Source organism: Apteryx rowi, unplaced genomic scaffold, assembly GCF_003343035.1.
Source record: "Apteryx rowi isolate R43461 unplaced genomic scaffold, aptRow1 scaffold_89, whole genome shotgun sequence".
Taxonomy (NCBI): domain Eukaryota; kingdom Metazoa; phylum Chordata; class Aves; order Apterygiformes; family Apterygidae; genus Apteryx; species Apteryx rowi.
In genome coordinates, this window is record NW_020451193.1 from 186620 (window position 1) to 208390 (window position 21771).

The window sequence follows — 21771 nt, forward strand, 5'->3', positions numbered from 1 at the left end:
CCCTGCTGCTAGCTGGAAGCAGGAGACCGTGACCGTGCCAACCTCCTCCCAGAAAATTACAGCTGTGATTCAAGCTGGCTCGGGTTCAGGTTGAAGTGCTCATGTCAGTACTCACATACAAGGTGTTCACTGAAAATCTAACTCATACTGCATGGGACCATGTTCTGTTACAATAGCAGAACAGACCTATTTTGTCTGTGTTAAATTCCTGTCTTTAAAATAAGTCTCCCTTTTCCTCAAGACTCCAGAGGGGTAAATCATTGGTTCACTTCAAGTTCTTACTGAAGCCTGAATTTATTTTGAAAGAGAGGCCAGGGAAAATACAAAGCAAGCTAATTAAGTACTGCTTTGGGCTCAGTAATACTGAATGCTCTTGTTGCCCACCTCCATTGTTTCGATCTGCTTTGAAGTTGTTTTTATATGTTCATGATTGTTTGGCTTCTGTTTGTGTCAGCACCATGCTAGAATTCAAGACTTTTTCTTAAAAATCTAATTAGCACTGCCACATTTTAGATTTGTGTATCAAAGTCAGAACATGCAGTAGGATAAAATTAAACAGGTTCAAACTTTCCATTCCTTCCCAATGCAAGATCAGCTTAAAATGATTTACTATGCGCAGGTTATGCCAATCTCACTTCAATAGCTACCACACAATTTAACAGACTACCTGGTAATGGTGAAATCCTAGCCCAGCTAAGGGAACGGGTTTTGCTCTTAGCTTAAAAAGGGGGGGAAAATGTTACCATACATCATCTTCCCTGTGACAGTCAGCCCACATTTCTTTTTTTCAGTTGTATTCTTTCTTGATTCCTGGTGAACAACTGCATGCAAACGCTTTGTGCCCCGCTTGCAGCCCAGTGATCGGGGCAGTCCGTGCAGAGTATCTCTTTGAGGTGCAGAATGCAAAAAGAACATTTTTTCTCCTAACCATTCTATTAAGCAGTTTGATTTTCAAGGTACTTTTCAAAGAGTTCACTTGGTTTATTTGTGATTTCTGTGAGGTGTTTACAATATATTCTCATACATATATTTATGCACATCAGAAATTTATACTTTAAAATGTTCTCTTATGGTACTAAAATGTGCCTATAGGTATTGCTTTCTAGAGTTAGGAAAACACATTTTTATGTTCTTGGCTATGAGTGATGATTTTGATACGTGTTAGGCAAAGGTGTAAGGCAAAAGGCAATTTGGACTTCATGACCAAAATATATGTGCTATTTTCAGTAGAAAAGCAACCTCAAAATTCAGATTTTTGATAAAAACTGGGATCGCCAACACAAGCAAAACTCAAAAACACATATGCGTGTATAAATAAATTAGAAAATAAAACATTATACGCTCTCTGTATCAATAATATTTCTTGCATCCTAAAACATGCCTACCTGAACAGTTTTTATCACTGAAGATAGGCAAAATATAACTTTACAATAAATTTTCTGTTTCACAACTGCCTGTTCAAACAGCTATTGATATAAAATCAAAAGATTATCCAAGGCAAAGATGATACATGTGTATACATGATGATACCCTTGCAGGAGCCCTTTCCATCACATCTGTGTCATCAACTTTTAGATACGAAGTTCTACTATGATCATAAGAAAAACCTTTACAAAATTGTTACAAACATTTTCTGCCTGCGTTAATAAATACATACATAAGCAAATCTGCTCCTACTGGGATCATAACAAAAGAAATAATATCTTGTTTACTTAGTATATATATTATGTTTGTGTGTGCATGTGAGAAAAGGTATGGCTTTACACGTGCCTGCCTGTCTCCCCAGCCAGAGGAGGGGACCATTCATCCTGACTGCTGCCAAAGGCCCGGACAAACAAGGATCTGGGCAGAAAACAGACTCCTTGAGCGGTGCTGGCTGCAGCGGGGCAAGCTGCGAGCAGGGCTGCGGGCTGCCCCGCGGGCAACTTTCACGCAGAGCGACGTAACTGGTGGTGTGCCAGTCTCATGGAGAAACTACAAAACTTTTTAGAGGATCTAAAGCAGACACAGAAATTTCAGGAATATTTCACAGATAAGAGGCAATTGCCCAAAGCATGTGCATCTGTGCCCCAGGGGGAAGAGACAGAGTCATGCTTATAAGCACCTCTGCCAAGCTCCAGCTTCATCCCTACCCTTGTGTCAGGTCATTCACCGTGTCCCCCAGCTGCAGGCACTGCACAACAGCCACATTCAAACTACGTACGACACAAGTGCAGTTCAAAATTGCAAACTAACCACCCCTGCTTGAGACAATCCTGCACCAAAGCTCTTTTGAGGCATTTGCTAGTTTCCTGTCCTAGAAATGGAGATTTATTTTTAGAATTCATCTACCTGCCTGCATAACAAAACATATCGCTAGCTTGTAAAAGAGTGTAATGGAAAAACTTTTTCAGAAGTTTGAATATTTGTGAGTCTCCTTTGTGAAGGTGAGAAAATAGTAAATACTTGTGTCTTCCTTTTCTTCTTGAAAAACCTGAGGGAAAGAGCCAGGTGAATTCCAATGCAATTTCCTGTCTAAAATGTGAAAACAGCAACTATGTGAGGAGACAAAAAGGAACAAAATAATTTAACGTATAATTCAATCAGTGCATGGTTGTCTGTGCTTTGCTACCAAATAGCAAAACTGATGCATGGCCAGGTGTAAACTCTTTTGCGTTATCAGCCTTGGTTACTGTGGCATGTTACAAAGTCCACATCACTGCTGAAAGAACGACTTTCTAAAACAGCTAGATAGCTTGATGACTCTGAAAACCTTACATGAATTTCTGACTATGCCATTTCCTGTGGTAACTAAAAACAAAGTGATTTCTGAAAAGGGTTCATGTTTTATTTAGGGGTTTCATAGCACTGATCCTTAACAGCTTTATGTCATCTCTAGAAATGCAGTGCAAAGATTGTCTCATGATACCCTTGAATTCACATAAGTTGTGCTACAGGACACTGGTATTAGTTTCAAGTGTTGATTCTGGAGACAAATTGAGACTTTGAGGTAAAGCATGCAGATCTGCAAAACCAGCAGAGCTGTACTGAGCAAAACCAATTTTAAAGTTCTCCCTGTAATTTCGACAGCTCCAGATATGACTATGAATATGAGGCTGCATTAAGCAACCTTTGAAGCATACAGTGATGGAGAAAAGGAAGTGAATCACATTGTCAGAGTACTGTTACTTGCCTGATCAACTGCGTAGCAAAGAAAAACAGTTACATTAATTACAACTGTATAGAACACACAAACTTTGGCTGAAATGCTTACCACTGTAGTTAAATTGGCATCAATAGAGACAATGTGAAAATGTGTTTATTGAAAAATAAAATTCTAAATCACTTAAAATTTGACATTTGAGATGCTTGTCACAAAACTAAAAAGTGATCCTTATTTTCCACTACATTTTTTCTTCCTACACTTTTTTGTAAAATATCCACACTGACAATGCTGAAGAGAGATCTATAAACTATCATTCGATCCCACTGTCCGAAGTTTTCCACAAACAGAACAATAAGATGGTGCAAAAGAGCCAAAAGAGCATCGGTTTAAGAGAAGAGATCACAGCTGCAGAGAGACAGATATGAAATTACAAAAGAAACAAAGACAGAACAATAGATCAGCAAAACAGGCATTGGTGGGGCAGCCAAACTTCTCACAAGCTTTTTTCTGTTTTTTAATTCATCGCACAAAAAAAGAAATTTTCAGAGGTCAGAGTAACAAAAACAAGTCTGGCAGATGTTTATAGGGAGSTCTTCCCAAATAAAAGGACCGACAAAAGGAAAAGTAGGAAGCTGTTTGGGGAGTGAATAGGCAGGTGCCAAAAGTTGGTTTCAATGGCAAGTCAGGATCTGGAAGATACATTACACATACAGGTACAAGGTTTGAAGGGCTCTGAAAGTGAAGAACAGGAAGATTTTGGAGAGAGAAGACTAGTAGCTTTAGTTTGGGGAGATAAAATGAGTAAATAACATAGAAAAGCTACCATGGTTCACTCTGACAGTCTGGGAGCATCCCTGCAGCAGTGGTTCTGAGTGGTCTGGCTTAGACAGAGCTGCGTTTGGCAAAGCCAGGAAAAAGGATGCAGCTACCAGAATGCAAAACTACAAAAAAAAGTTAGCAAGAGATGGGAAAGGAAGAGGAAGGAGTGGGAGATCAAAAGCTGTACCTCGGAAATATTGTAACAAAATTTGCAGTACTTGCACAAAAACAGGGAGGTAGAAAGACCACAAAGAGGTTACAAGCCTGACTAATATTCATAAAGGAGATGGTGAGAAAACCAGGACAAAGCAAAACCAAAGTGGGGTAAGAACTTTTTTAGCCACATTGTGCTTGAACGGCTGCCTAAACAATCCTAAGATCTACACTGGGACACAGGTCTGGAGCAGGGAGAGAGGATTCACAAGTCCTCGTAGCAGAAACAAGAGTCACTGCAGATCAGTTTGCCCAGAAGTAAGGTATGGAGGCAGAAGAGGATCAGTGACAGAACTAGCAGAAGGCCAAGAAGGGCCTTCCTCAACATGCTACCGGAAAATCTCTACTGAATAGCAAAGCAGACAGTAGCTCCAGAAAAAAAAAAGCAAATACCAAACCATTGTTCTTCATGGAAAATCTTACCTTCTGGTGGCCCACGCTGTTATAAAGGAATAAAGCATGCATTTGAACAATTAATTTTCCTTTTTATTGAAGAAAAAGATGAACACTATGAGTAATGTGTGCCATAAAGGCAATAGCAGGAAAGCAATAAGTCACAAGTGGTCACAACCTTTGCAGCACTCATAAGCACTCGGTCCTTCAACTCATCATCATTCAAAGGAAACAAAGAGCATTACATGATTTCTTGACACTCGTTAAGACAAAGTCAGCTAACTTTGATAAGGGATTCCAAAATCTTGTTTTATCTCCACATTGCTCAATAACGAGACTCTAATGGGTGTCAGACAGAATACCTACTTTCTCACCAGTTGTACAGTCTGCTGAGAAATGAGGCTGAGAAACCCRTAGGGCTCTGCTCTAGAAAAACTCCATTGCAAACCTACATGCAAATCAGACAGCACAGTGTGTCTGTTAACCCTCTCATTACCTTCAGTTTTTGTAGAAACTTTTTGCCTTGTACTTTGAACCTATTTGACAAAAGGCAAAGTTTTGTATAATTGAAAGGTTGTTACATGAAATAAGTATTTGGCGGATTCTAATAAAAACAATTTTGTTTCTATATGAAAATGACAAAAACAAATGGAAACTACAAATATAAAGCTTTTCATCTAAAAAACAGTTATATGTTGAAATAAGCTACAACATATTTTGTGGAGATACTGAAGCTACATCGGGAAATGCTTGGATGGCTCTGAAATATTGAGTTAACTCTGTAGCTAGACTGATTATTAGATTAACTGCAACGCTACTCTCCAACTGGCTAAGCCAAAGTATCATTTTCATTTCAGAAGTGTTGCTTGCTTGGCTACGTTACAGCAGTGATGTTGATACTTGTTGATTTCTTAGACAGTTTATTTTTGATTTGGCATGCCAAAGACCCTAGGGATTTTTTGTACAAAACACCTGGCTTTTTTCAGAGTACAAAAATATTTGTAACTAATCAGATTGCAGATACAATGTTATAAAGGTCTGGTTTTGAAAGTTTGAATGGGTTTAATTCTTATGAAAGTGGGCTGATGGGAATCAGAAAATATTAAGATGTCCACACAGTCCTGCAACTTTAAAATCTTCATCTCCAAAATCTAATTTTTTATCTATCTGTACACCTTCGTGAACAGAGAATGTTTGTCGTTCCAAGTACTAGGCAGTTCTGAGATAACCTTACTATTTCACATACTATTCTTACTTGGTTCCTTGTTTCCCGGGGGATTTTTTTGGTTGGTTGGTGTGTTTTATATCTATTTTATTGACCAAGACCAAGAAAAAATTGGTACCCTAACCAAAAATAGCTATGCTGGCACATACATAAAAAGCATATATGCAACGGATTGCGCAAAAGTTGTTATATATCAACAAAGAGCATTCGCATTTCAAAAAATCTGTTAGTTAATGTTTCAACACAATGCAATTAATTTGTCCAAAAGAATAAGGAACAAGAACACAGTTTGATTTTGCACTGTTAGCCAAAACGCATGATATTGTGTACTAGCTGGAACACACAAACTAACTTGTAACACTCACTTGAAGCAAATACAGCAGCAAGCTCGTTTTGCGTCTCCATTTCACCTGCTTGTCTCCATTTCTGCTTTTTCGCATTTGTAATTCCTTTGTTTTGTCCCTTCTCTCACTTATGAAGAACCTCTTCCTGGGTGGTAAAACCAACAGAAGTAACTTGCCTTTCCCTCGCTCCTTCCCTGCTCCCTCTGAAAGGACCGAAGGCTGCAGAGCTATATCCACCCAGCTGGCTTGTGAGGTTAAAAATACACCCGTCACTCATTTGCCCAACTGWTTCCTTTGCATCCTAGCAGGTATTTGCAGTGCTGAGAAAAGCTCTATCAGAGTCTATCAGTTCTGTTACTCAGGGGCTTTTCCTAGATCCCTTTTCTTATCGGGACTACTAGGTTATATCGTACTTCCCTTTTCCTCATTTGAAAAGAGATTAAATACATTTTTTTCCCCTTCTTTACCATTTTCAGACTGAATAGTGTGATCACCGGTAACTACGGTGAATGTAATTTCAACAGTGTGTTAGTTCTGGAGAAAACCAGCTCACTTACAAACACAAATACACACCATCTTCTTAGTGTACATGGCAGATGTCTAATTTTTCAGTTACACACCTCATCCCTATTACAGCTTGGGAAAACTTTCACTAGAAATTTGTACACAAAATTCAGCAAGATCAGTAGCACCACTCTGCCAGCAGTTGAAAACAAGGTGGATCTAACTAAGGGACATCTTCTAATCATACACAGCTAACAAGGCCAGACCTTAGCTTCAGGAGTATCCATAAAGTGAGAATATCAAACAACTCAGCATTCCTGGGTTCTTTCGCTATACAGGTAGCCAAATTTATTTTAAAGCTATCTTCACCTTTCATCTTTTCTAAGCCATGCCACTTTGTACTGGCTGGAATGAAAAAAAAATTAATGTAGACTTAGAAAATCACAATACAGTTTGGGCAAAGCTTGATATATGGTTTATGATCTTTTATCTAGGCAAAGGTAAATGTATATGCTAGTTTAACCTACATTTTCCTGACACCAGACATTATTTTGTAAGTATCTTATACTCTCATCATGGACTATGTCACATTTATTTTAGAGGTCCTGGAATGCAAACTTTCTATGGTACTGTATTTGTCTTTTTAATGTTTTAATAATGTAGGAATGTTTAGAAATACAATATTCAAAGATTACAACAAACATACTATATTCTGCCCAGGCATCCTTCACATCTGCTTATGAAAGCCTTGGTTCGTCTCCTAAACTATAAAAATAATGCTACCACTTCCATCTATGACTGAAATATATTACTAGAAACATATTTCACTTGCAGTTTGTGCAAAACAATCTTAAAATTCTACCCACAGCTGCTAAAGTGTTTTGGAACTCAATACAAAATTTATGGGAGTCTAAACAAATGAATCAAGAAGAACTGACATTCTGCATGCAAGTATGCTCTCATGGGACTGTGTCTGAACTACTTATTCAGTACTTGCCCAGGCAGAACTGCCACTGAAGTCAACTATGAAACACTCACCTTCATTTCAGTTAAATGACATCTATAATTGTGCATTCTCACTGATTTCAGCAGCAGTTTCGCCCGAGTACTGTGAGTATTCGGTCATGCCCTCAAGATTTGACCGATAGATTGCATTTCAAATACCATTTGCCTAAAAGACTTCATAGTATTTTCACTGCCTTTGAAAATAATAAGTAACCTATTGTTTGTACATGTAATTTTTATGTTACAGGAAATATAGCATATTTCTCGTATTAATTCAATAAAGCAGCAACTGTAGAATTAAGGCTGAAAGGAAAACAAAGGAATACTTTCAAAAGACCTACTTAAATGTCTGATATGCCAGCTAAGGAAAGGATATTTTTGCATTGCTTTTAGATACTGGATGTCTGGACAATTTTGTTTCAAAACAAACTGATCAAATTTTAGGTCTCCCAGGTTCCCGCCATCTCCTGCATTCCCCTTAGCAACATGCAATAGGAGGTAATTTTTCCATATGTTTGTACTCTAAATGCTGCTTGGATTTATATTGCAAAAATTAAGATAAATACAAGTAAAAAATAACATTTTCAAGAAACAAGCAAAATCAAGCAGCAGGGGCTTAATGCTGCACTATTGATGTGTGGAAGTTGCCACTAGATTGATTTTGTATATGTCAAGGCTTTTTCCTTTACTTGGATAACAGTTGATAACAAATGCAGAACAAAGCCACCAGCAAGCCTGTTTTGCCCCACTTGTAAGTACATCTTTTCCAATAAGACGGTTCTGCTTCAAAAATGGGATAATATTTTCTTGTGTAGGAGGCTAAACCAAAGCATTTTGAAGCAATACCACCCCTGGGTCTGACCCATTCTTTTACATTTGGAGACTAAATTCACTCAAAGAGTGAGAGAAAAGGAGGAATTTTAAACGTCTAATTTTACAAACTCAGCACAACCTCTAATTGTGGCACAACTGGCACCAGCCAAAACCAGACAAAACTCCATTCAACTACCAGCTGTATGAGTGATCACCAGCATTCCCTTATATATTCTCTGATGATGTAAGAAACCTAAATCTCTGGCATCAAAAAAATGGCCTTACTTCTTTAGCAATATATTTTTTAATGAGCTTTGGGAAACTATGAGGCACAGACTCCTCCCAAAGCAAACAAAAAAACCCCCAACCCCCCCCCCCCCCCCCCCCCCAATTCCCAAACTGAGCAGTTGTCTCTATTGGGAGTTTTGCATTCTAATGAATTCAGACACCCAATTTCAATCCTACTAAAATGACAAGGCTTTCACTTACTTGAATTTTGTACTCATCTAAAAGCATAGTGCTTGATTCATGAATTAAACTTTTCTTACACAAATAATATTGTCATTCATGTTTGGAATAATCACTATTTTAAGGTGACAAAAGAGGACATATTATTTTTCTTTTTGGAATTTTTACAAAGTTTCATTCCATAACCCTCACTTTTTAAGATACTTCATCTTCCTTCCCAGAACAGAAAATTGCAAAGCAGATAAGTGACATTAATATCTCTGTCTCATACTCTCTCTTTGCTGGCTGCTTCTTTTTTGTCCCACTTTTGATTTCTCCTTTTTCTGACCTGAAGACTCAAGAACTCTTGTAATAACATGTTGCAAAAGTAATGATGAATTGAGAATGATGTGATACATTATACTTCTTGCATGTTACGGTCCATGTCTGTCATTCTCTTTTATCTCTGAGGAAATATATAACTTTTTAATCAGTTGTTAGTAATTTTTGTTATTACACATTCATCTTATCTTCTCTAAAAATACAAAAAAAAATCTTTGAATATTCAATAAACACATCATTAACACCACAGATGAGAAAAGGAGATGCCTGATCTCACAATCTAACAAAGTTGATCTGAAAGATCAAATGTATAAGTGGATTACTTAAATGACCATTTACCTCTAGCTAAAAAGATAGTAGTTGAGAGCATCCCTGGCTCTGCTCCCACTGCCCAGCTATATTAGTAGTCAATACTGTTAGTCAATACCTATCTTTACCTCTCCTCAAAGTAAGAAAACCTGAATAACTTTTAAGGATGCTAATGAAAAAATATGCAGGGAAATTCCATTTTTTAGCATTAGATTAAGTAAAAGAAAGTAATAACAACATACTTTTTTAATGATATGGGACACGAATGTTCAGGCAAAGGACAGAACACCCAAAGAGAGGTTAATTTAATCTTACAATATATTTTTAATGCAGAGTTTCTGCATTTAAATAACTGCAGGAGGAAAAGCCTGACATTTCTTCAAAATAAATTCCTGCTTGCATGTATTTTTGATTGATGTAATGACTGGAGAAAGAAAAGACTGACCTTTTTCAATTTGAGCAGGAATTGCAACAGCTCATCAATGTAATTGTGCCAGTCACAGAGCTTATTTTTCACCCAATGGCACCTATAATCAGTTTTCAGTAGAGGTACAGAGTTTGATACGTGCTATTTAGCATTATTTTAGACAGACTGAAGAAATACTTGAATACTTCAAGGACCTTTCAGAAGTTCATCAACACCAAAATATGCAAAATAACTGCCCTCCCGTTCAATTTGTAAGAAGACAGACATGGAAGGATGAGGCTTGAAAATCCTCTTTTGAAAAGTATCAACAGTAAAAGAGACAGGAAAGAGAGCATTTAAAGATCAAACCTAATATAACCATTTCTTGTTGAGGGACTTTGGTTTGCTAATCGTACTTTTTGCTGACCTTTCATTTTAAGAACATAAATTGCAACTTCCTCAAACAGGTGCTGAAATAACCCACAAGAAATGCCCACAAGCTATTTGCTAATAGACCCAATATTTACATTATATATGCTACTGACAACATATTTTACACAATCAATTCTGATACTGACAGTATAATGTTTATGTAAATCCTAGCATGGTACTTGCACATGAAATCACAGAGTACATGTGATGAATTTATGAGATTTTATTAATTTTACTGCATTATCAACTAAAAATACATTGCTTTCAAGCGGCAAATCCTGCATTGTGCCTTGACCTCCATTTGGGCGACAGAGTTTCAACAGGTGGCAATACAGAATGATCTTCAGAGGGCTGTGAAATCTTGAATGGAAAGAGAACAAAATTTACCATCCTCAGAGTGTTTCATGAAAAAATGTCATTGAAATGACACTCCTTGGTGGGTGTATCTGACTGAATTTAACTTAGCTAACCATAAACCAACGTCTTTTTCTAATGGAAGAAATTCTTTCACCTTATGCTGTCAATAAAGAGCACCGAATGTTAATTTTTATAAGTATTCCAAAACTCAGGGTGCTTTCATTCCTGAATAACCATTTCCCCCACAGCTGAATGCATATGATGGCAACACAGTTTCTGGGCTTGACTCACAATTATTATTCTCAGTGATAAAATATATATATTGTAATTTTGTCATAACCTAAGTAGCAGAAATTTTGAGGTCTGCATGATTTGGGAACATTTTAGTCAATAGGACAAGAATATTAAGAGAATAAATACACTAGAAACACTGTATATTTTGAGGTTCTTATGACAACACCCATATAGCAAATAACCTAGAATTCCTCAGAATAAATACAGTACAGTTCAGCTGTGGAGGCCTCATGTGCCTTCCTTCTTGGTATTTCTTGAGGATTATCACTTAAAAAGGTGTTTATTGCAGATATGCAGACAAGTATTTTCTTTAAAATGAGTGGAAAATAAAATGATGAGTGGAAATAAACATTAAGGTGAAGAAAAGGGATTTTTAAAGAGAACTGGCTATCTTAGGATATTTGAACTGCAGAGATGCATATGGAAAAGTTTATAATTTTAGCATTGGCAGAAAGATTTTTAAAATAAGCAATAAAAATGACACTACTTGGGAGTGCCTTGATGGTGCTCTTGTGAAATATGAACTGAGCCCTCTCTTAGGACATTACATCTCATTGGTAGTCGATGAATAAACAGCACTGGTAATTGGCACACTGGAGAAAACCAATCCCTCATAATGTTCCTAAGTAAATGTGATTCAACACTACACTCTACTATTTAGGAATAGAAGGAAGGAATATTCAGTTGTGTTGTCAAAGCACTCACAGAGAGCCCCTACTGAAGCAAAAGTGACAGACAAGACCATCAAGATCAACCTTTCTAAGTCTGATAAAGCTTGGGAGTTGCCAGTCCAGTCTAACAGACCAACTTATGGTATGTCTATGTGACAAAATGGTAATTATTGCATGAATCAGTGTGTCCAGACTGCTTTCAAAATCTGAGCTAGCCCATTCAGTGGTAGACACAGCACTGCACCCTACCATGCTGACGCGTTCTTTAGAACAACCTGCAGCTGGTTTTAGCTATACAGTTTTAATTACTGGCTAGGATTAAGAAGCTGGAAAACAACAACTTTCCAGTTAGGTCCCTTTCCTGCGGTCCTTGCCCCGTACAGCAAATCAGCACAGAAATGTTCATACGCTAGCATGTCATCAGTGGGACACTATGAACTGCTTGTTTAGCTGCTCTGAGACGCAGTTACAGAACAAAGCAGTATTAAGAACCACCAGGATTTGAAACAGGGTTCAAAATTTGGCCTAGTTGAGGTCATAATGTTATATATCCCTATACCAGCTGAAAAAAAGCAGTTTTCATAGTCGCATTGTCCAAATGGTTCATCTGTAACTACAAAGCCCCAAGTAGCAGAGCCTTCTCATCTTACTTGAATGAGGACTGAACTTGAAATGCCTACATATATCATTTCACAAACAGCTCTCACTGACACAAGGGAAATGGATCAAAGATAGAAAAATGTCTTCTTTTATACTCTGAAACCTGGTTCTGACTCCTTTGAGTAGTTTAAAACATTTGCATTTACCTTCTGATTTTTATATCAAAACAAAATGCAAAGAAGGTGAGACTGCAATTTTGTCTGCTTCATTTTGGACTATTTATTTTGACTGGGAAGTGTGATCAAAGAATTCCTCTTTGTTTGATAAGTAAACAGTGACATTTCAGCCCAGTTATTATTAAACGCATTCCTAAAGCACTCATCACTGTAAGCATCTAGACTATGTTAGCCTGTGATCATAGATGCCAGTCTTTTATTGCATTCTCAGAGCTATATTTAAATGCATCCTAAATACTCTAAACTGTTATGTTGCTACCCCTGCCCTTTTTTAAAGGAATGTATTCCACTGTGACTGATTTTTTTTTTTTTTTTTAACATTCATACAGCATCCTTCAGCTTAAAGGACTTTTCAAATTGCTGAACAAGAGCTGACTTTGCAACTAGGTTCCCCCTCATATACATGCATTTCTGTATGAAGCCACCCTGAAAATCTTGGCTTTCCACGGGGAGGGGAAGGAAAGGAATCTCTGTCCCACACTAGAGAGCAGCTCTCTGTTAACACTGCTTTGTTCTGTAACCCTGTCTCAGAGCAGCCATACAAAAAGTTTACCGTATCATGCTATCCCTCACAGATACTCCTATCCGAAAATACCAGTTAGGACAATCATGGCACACTAAGTGGTACAGATCCTACCTGCAATCTTTTGTAGAGCAGTAACAGGCTTTTAGGAGCCTGTCTTTCATAGAGAATTCTATGTTTCTCCTTACTGGCAGAAAGTGTTTAATTAAATTGCCACTCTGATTTATTTTGCATGTAGGAACACTTACAATGGTATAATCCAATAGATGCAGATGGTAATCAGACTAACTTGTGTGAAGTAATCAGTTGCCCCTGTTTTGACAGTAGGTCGTTATATGCCATATAACGACCTACTGCCAACAGGACAATATAACAATTTCAAGAGCATATTTCCCTTGTCATTGGATTAGATTGTATTATTCCCTCTCAAAAACTGAACACAGTAGTGAATGATTTTAGGTATACGGCACAGAGAAGAAGAAAACTATGTTAGGGACAGATCTTGTAGTCTGGCATAAGAAATGCATGAGATAGCTCCAGACTTACGTAAAATAGAGTTGGAGATGATGCTGGAGTTAATAAAAGATTCCGAAACTTACATTATTGGGGCCAGAGCCTTTGGCATGGGGGGAGGCACTGTACAATTAAATTATCACAGAATGTATTCTTAAGACGTTAAAAACTAAAGTTTTAACTGAAGTCTTCTTAACTAAGCCCTTGTCAGAGTTTTTACACTGTACACATGTAGTAAGCTACTTTAACTCAGTATTCCAGAGAGTAAAATTTTTATCAAATATTTTAAATCTTTTCCCATTCAGTGATTTACATTCTTATTTTATTTAGAACAAACAGTAGTTTGCTACTGTTTTATAGTAAGTTCACTCGTTTACTTGAAGATACTACTTGAATTCATGTTACCTCACTCAAACCTAAAAGACACAGTGGTTACGTGAATCAAACCAAAATTAAGAACCTGTTGTCATTGCTAAGGGCCCAGACCTAGACTGTTTTGCTGCTGTGGAGAGAGTACGAATACAAATAGCAAATACTCTGGAAATGCTCTGGGTTTTTTTGTTTTGTTTTGTTTTTGTTTTTGAGAGAGAGAGAGAACTGCCCGTGCCATTCACCTTATGGCATTTGAGTCAAGCTCAGCTCCGGATAGTAAAAGAGGCTAGTAAATGGCTACCAAGGCAGAAGCAAATGTATCAGCAGCAGTCTATTAGACCAGCAGTTGGGAAACCCACAGGAGGTGCTTTCTGCTGGATGACAAGAACAATACTTTAGACTGCCAGGAAGGTCAGGAAATTCTCTTGTTTCATTCAGTAACACAACGCTGACAGAACAGAAAGACTCAAACAACTCTCCTGCAATTACTGTTAATGATCTTCCTCAGATTACTAACATGGAGGGGAAAAAATAAAAATAAAAAAGCGCTGTTCAAGCATCAGTGAGGCTGAGGAAGTCAGGAAATATCCATGCCCGGAGGCTTCACTTAACAATATTCTGTGGGTGTACATGCATGTTTGAACAATATTATTCAGAAAGGAAACATTTTTTAGAGAGATTTCTTGTGCCTCAGATTTCAAAGTCGCCTAAATATATACACCACAGACTTGCCCCCTGCCCCAGCCCCATCCATTCCTCATTGTTGTCGGATGAACAACATCCATAGTTTATAAAACTAAACTTCACAAGAGGGTCTTAACTATTTGAAAAAAAGCTACTTTAGCATTCAGGTTTACCAGATGTTTCAAAGATGTGAAAAATGCTTTGATAATACCAAAAACAATAGTTCTGTATAAGAAAGCATAGTAAACAGTTTAGAAAATACAAGTCATGGATCAGTATCATGCAATCAGATTTTCTCATACAATCAAAAAAGGAGAAAATAAAGGATGTATAGAACAAAAAAATTTCATTGACCTGATTTGTCAGAGAGGTTGGCTGTGACTGGCGTGATGGAGCAGGTTGTGTTAGCCTTTGCGCTGTCCTTGGAAGAACCAACTTTTGGTTTATTTTTCGTTGCCTCTAGTGCTTTGACCTTCTTGGCATGTTTACTTCCTTTGTAGTGGGCCTCGGCCTGGCTCTACAAAGGAGAACAAATCAGGCTCACTTTGTTTTGTACTTATATATAACACAAYGGATAAGGCACAAAAGCAACACTTTCAATAGTAGGCACCATATTATTCCACCTAGAAAATTTTAGTAGCTTAACACTAACAATTCTTCTAGATGTAAATTCTTATATATTCAAAGGGTAGGATTTTAATGAACAGTACATGTTTTTGGTAACTTGGAACAAGAAGCTTCAAGATTAAATAAAGTTCTGTCAGTTCCAATATAATTCTTTGCTTCCAAGCTGCTTAAAGATTTAAACGTTATACAATATATATGTAAACACATCCAATTGCAAAAGATACTATTCAGTTTTCACGTACTGTTCCCTACTCTTTATTGCTTATAGTTAGAAAAATGTACCACGCTGTAACATGAACAAACAACCCATTCTCTTCCCTTCTGTTTGACCTAGTACAAAAGTCATAAAGTATTTTCATCATCACACTAACAGCAATTGAAACAGCCATTAATGACATTATGACTTCACTATTAGATCAAGGAGGAAGGGATAAAAAAAAAAGAAACATGATATCTATAAACTTCAATAGACCCAAGTGAAACACAAGAAAAAAATTATTAATTGGTGTTGATTGTTTTATAAATTGCCTGGCACAGTTTTTTCCAAAGACTAAGAAAATTGGAACCAGAAGGACAGGAAATGGAGGACCTTATTTTTATTACCAGCTTCTTTGCTAAAATGCTTTATATATAATGTATTCTTCTCGGTCTGCTCAAACATAACAGTAGAAATACATATTAAGATGTAACATTTACTTCACTTCTGTTGTAAAACTATCCATAGAAACTAGGTCAGGGTTTTCAAAGTTGCATATAAAGCTAGACAAGTAAATAAATGCCTGTTTTTCAGTGACTTCAAGTCTCCATTATTCTTCTTGATTTTACATGATCAGCTACCTTAACAAATCAGGCCACTTCTTTAGGTGCAAAGCTATGAAACTACATGCTCAGTCCAAACTCCAAAGTTTGGAAATTTCAGCTATTGAGTTTTCAGTATTTTTCCTGACTTCCTAAAAATTTATCAAAAATGAACAAAGAACAGTTTTATATAAAACACAATCTACTTTTGTAACATTGTACATTATACTATTTAGCAGTAGCTTTGCATTACTAGTATTATGAACGTCACTGTTCTAATGATTTGAGATACACTACTAGGTGCCTCTATTGAAGGTTACATATTAACTAACAAGTTAATAGTGTAGTTTAATTCAAAATAAAAGGCTCAGAGAAAGCATGCTTCAGGTAACAAGATGAATACATCTTGGCACCTGGCATATAAAAACATCAGCACAAGGAAATTTTTGCTATGTTCATGCAAAAACACATCATCTCTCTGCAACTGATTAGGACTATTTTACGTAGTTCACTGTATTAAATGAAGCATGGCATGAAACAAATTACACGCTTTATAAAAAGCAACTAAAGACATTAGGCGTGGTAAACAGCACTGCCTTAATGAGGAAATTTGTTTTAAGGCCAGTGGAAATAGGCATCACAATAAAGTCACCTCGGGACAACGTGTAGTAACAATTTTTGTCACACAGTAGAGTGCAAGCAAACAAGCTGGAACAGGTAAGTGAATAGATACAAAACTATGCCTGCTGGAGTCATCACAAAAATTATATGCACCATTAAAACTAATGGAGAACTGCAGCTAAAACAGGGGAGTGAAGTTCCTAAATGCTGAAGTGTTGTAAGTGATTACATACCCTGGGAAACTCAATGTTTTCTACCTCAAAAGAAATAGTGTAAGTGACATGTTATGGCTGCATCTTTTCTTTAGTGGGAGATTCAGTAAGCAAGCATTCACTAAGAAATGCTGCTAGATCAGTTTTATCTTTAATTCCTTTGAAATTGAGGGKTTTTTTTTTCATCTTCATTATAAAAACAGTGAAGATTTTACTCATCAATAGCTATTAAACTATTTTATGATTTTAAAACCTTTGGAATTTAACATGTATACGAACACAATTAAAAGATTATAAAGAGACAACTAAATGACTATACAACCACTGCTATGTGCACTACTTAAAGGCACACTTGTCAACTTGTGGGTTGGAGCTACTGAGTGCTGAACGTAGGCAGAGGAGCACAGATCTGTTTGCACCTTGTTACACACGTGTGCCTTAGGCAGGCAAAGGAGCTAGGTATTGTCACCCCGTTTCTCTCCACCCTTGCTGGGCTTTGCCCATTTCATTTCAGCTTCACTGTCGCTACATGAAGCACCAGAAGGAGTGTTGACCATCAACAAAATTAAATCAACTATGCATACAATATGATGTACAAAAATGTGAAGCTAAAAATTGAGATGTTTATATACCCTGTCCGTTCTAATACTTTTAACTGTAAATAATAGCATGAACAAGATTTTCCACTCAAACGTTCTCCAGTTGATGATGACCCTTTAAATATTTGGACAATAACTATGCTCCGTGCGCACATGTGCTGTTGATAGGATCATATGCTGCCTGAGGTGGAAGCTACAACATAAGAGACATAGGTGCACCCAAGAGAAAGGCTTAGTAAGTCAGATCATTGATAATAAGCCTTTCTGCTGATATTTGCAATAATAATGCCTGCAATATCAGTAATAACCTACTACAGTCTTTGATTCCCTTCCTTCAATCCTCACATAGTGTACATGAGACCTGTTGAGAACAAACAAGCCCAGGCAGAATTAAAATTAAGATCTCCATAAATACAAGCAAAGCCTCAAGGAAATGTGGTGAATGGCCTCCCTTCTGATTTCAATGACATAATAATTATAATCTTTATATTACCAAATTTGTAATTGCACAGTATAAAGCCAAAAGGTACAGCTGTGATAATCCAAGTGTGGCTTCTGAAAACACCAACCTTTTCCAAAACTGTTTGACACTAACTCATATTCCTTAGAGGAAAACATTGTCCAATCTTGATTTTAAAGTAGCTAGGGATGGAAAATTCACCTTTGGTAAACTGCTTCAGTGGTTCACTTCATCAGTTAAGTACATACCATTTATTTCTTTGAATGTATCTAGCTTCAACGTGCAGTGAGTGGATTTTGTTGAACCTTTGTTAGGCTCTTTCCACACATCTCTGTTCCCTGAGTGGCAACACGGACAGTCTTTTCAACGTGAAGTTCAGGGGCATCCCCTGAGATCCCGAAGCAATGTTTTCTAAACACATAAGCACTATTTTCTAACTCCTTCAGATGCAATAAAAGTTCAGACTTTACTTATTATCCACTGCGGGACTCAAATCACTTTCTGATTTGCTGCTTCATGGAAGAGATTCTCCCACCTCATTTGGCCTAAATTTATTGTTGCTAAAACCATCCCTATGCATTTGTCTGCTTTAATATTAACAATGCGTTTGTGCAGAATTTGCAAGAACTGATGCAGACCGGTCTATATCAATGACCTGTCTTTGTCTGGGCATATAACCCACAATATACAATGAACTTCAACTATAGTTTTAGATTATCATGTTTTTCATAATTTTATCATGGTTCAACTTCATTGGCATAGCTCAGTGACAATGAAGTAAAGAGAAAATCTGTGCAGTATATAAAACTGTCATAACAGGGACACAATATTCAATTGCTAATTACTTGCCATACTTCACCCAAGCATCCTATACAGTAGTTGGATTTAAAAGCAGATCTTACATTTTTAAAAATAATATTATATTTTATTTTTGTCAGTGCACTAGTTTCTTTGTAATTAGAAGCAATAATTTAAAACAAAATGCACAAGTTCAGTGAAGGGCAGAATTTAATCCACTATTCTTAAGCAGTTTCAAGTTATTTCTGTTCCTATACAATTTATTTTATTCAGCTGCCTTTTGGAAACTAAAATACAATATCAGCATAGAACCGTATTCTGTGTAGCTGTATTACAAAACCCACTGCTCTTTAGTGTTTTCTGGAATAAAAAAAAAGGAAAGGGATGGTTGCTACAATCTGAAATTTTAAAGAAAGTTTGGATTATTACTGGTGTTAATTAGTTTGACTATTAACGTCTTGATTGTTGTTAAGCCCAGTTTTATAGGATATTTGCACAGACACCACATTACAGGCAAACATATTTGGTCCATGTCCTTTAAAGAAAGAAAAATACTTGCTTCTTACACAAATACAGCAATACAGTACAGGTAACAAGCTTCCATTACACAGATAATTGAAATACTATATATAACTACAGATCTGTCACTACAGATAAAACATTCATTTTTAGTTAAGATGAGAAGCAGTACATTTCTTTCCATTTGCTCTGACAGTCCAAAAAAGTCCTGTACACACAAGGTTTAAAAGTCAAATGTTGTACAAAACTATATTTCAACATAAAAAAATACAATATATAAAAAAGTAACTATATTAGAAATACAGTATTTTAAATGGATACTGAATGTACTTTTTTGATTATCACTAACACTAACCAAACTAAATACAATTCATTTATGCAAACTCCATACCATCAAAGCAATTTTTGTGAAAATTAATAATGTTAAGAGCAACAGTAATATTTAGGTTGCGAGAACGAGAGCTCTAAAATTAGGAATAGTCAAAATTAAAGACAATCTTAATGAGTCTTACTATACTTATGCATTGTGATGCATTTTAATTGCATAATATTTTTTTCCACCTGACATGATTGCATTCAGTGTACAGAGCTGCATTTACTGTAAGGAGAAACAGGATTCTACAGMGAAAGAATTTTGGTGGTGTCACTGCCACAATTCAATGTTATTGGAATTAAGTTGCATTTATTGCTTATATAAATAATATTAAAAGTCACCATTGAACTTTTTTTTCTTATTACTATTATTTTTCAATGAAATATGGACTAGGTTAAGGACAACTACTATTTTCTGAGTATATATAGATACAGATATAATTCATATGAAAGAACTCCCTACCCAAAGGGAAAATCTAATTCCTGCTCAGTTCTAAAAAAGACTGTGGTCTACTAACTTGATAACATACATATTTCTACAATTTAAAATGGAATCCCCTCCTTTTTAGAAAATATAGGAACCTATTAAATACCAGCTAGTAAGTTTAAGGAACAGGAACAACTTTAAGCTGCAATAAATGTGGAATTAAATAATAAATTGAGAAAAATACTTTCTTACTGCCTTGTGTCAAATTCTACAACAAAGCTTTTGCACGTGCCCAGTTCTACATTTTGAACGTACTGTTCAACAGGATGCATACAGCAAGACACTAAACATATGTTTAAGCCTTCAGAAGATCATGGTTTATTGAAAAAGCTGTATTTACAGTTCGGTCACAATTAATTAAGAATATTATTGACACAAAAATGAGCATGCAATTTTCAACTATGGTTTTTAAAATTCTACATCTTAAAACATCTGCATGTCTTATCTTTAAGGAATCTATATTTTTAATTCCAGTCAAACTCTTTAAGCAGGAAGTAAAAAAACCCAAGCAACTAAGCCTTATATATTTTTTTGTTATGAAGCCTTCTAAAATATAAGGATTCCGGATTTGGTTGTAAATAAGGATAAGGTTTTTGCTCTTGGAAGTATTTTCCATAAAGACAAACAAATGATCCTGATAGTACCTTTTATTTAAAACCTAAAATTAATTGTTAATTTTCAATATCACTGTTAAATCCCAATTATTAAGTTTGTTATTATCCAGTTATTTAAGAATGTGAAACTGTGAAATTACATACAATACATAAGCTATATGATATGCTGTCTTACATACTAGACTGCATCTAATAAAACATCAACAATGCAAATCTTTGTTTTCTACCTGTAAACTAGCTTTCTAAAAGAGCTTTTCTAAGAGAGAATATTACAGCATACTATAGTGTTCAAAATGTCCTAAGTAGCCTTGCTTTACACCTACATAAGTATGCATACAAGTACCGATATATATAGACATAGATATAAATAACCAGGAAACATAAAAGGCATACAGATTCTTTGATAGTGGTATTACCTTTAAGAAATCTTTAAAATTCAGGAAAGACTGCAGTACAAAGGATGACAGAAAATTATCCTTGTCAGGAGCGATGACTGACAGTGTATTTGAAATCAGCACTATTCATTTTGACAGTTCACAGGTGAGTGAGTTTGAGAATCTATCTGGTGTGTGAATGACTAATTAACTGAATTTATTACAACCTGAAGAGATGAAATATTAATCTACCAGATTTGATGCAAGGTTTGACTAGATCTTAGGTCTCTGGTTAAGCGTGCATGCGTGTGCAGTCAGGGGTATTTTCAGGTTTCACTGGAAGGAAACAGATCTTTGAACCTCCAACATTTAAGCTGAATGCTTGAACCTACTACGAGGTTATCCAGTCTGACAATTAACACATAAAATGAAATATATGTGGAGCTGGAGGCTAGTAGGAAGAAGAAAGAAAGAAAGGGAGACTCTGAAGTATCCAACAAGGGAAGCCCGGGTTCATGTCTTACACTCTGAAATATCAGGTGAGTGTCATGACCAATATGCAACTGAATATGGTGGTTCTTAGCTCCTATTTCTTCTCCTTTACTACTGCGCCTTTTTTAAAGCAGGAATTCCACCCTGGATG

The 21771-nt window shown here is 36.3% G+C and overlaps 1 protein-coding gene across 2 annotated transcripts in view; it reads right to left on the reverse strand.

The window, feature by feature from the left end:
* The window catches only part of ZNF385B (zinc finger protein 385B), a 146981-nt gene that overhangs the window by 9279 nt on the left and 115931 nt on the right, over window positions 1-21771 (reverse strand). For both annotated transcript variants that reach the window (XM_026090997.1, XM_026090998.1), the window contains one exon: window positions 15002-15164. In XM_026090997.1, the coding sequence (XP_025946782.1) occupies window positions 15002-15164 (163 nt within the window). The remainder of the gene's footprint in view (window positions 1-15001; window positions 15165-21771) is intronic.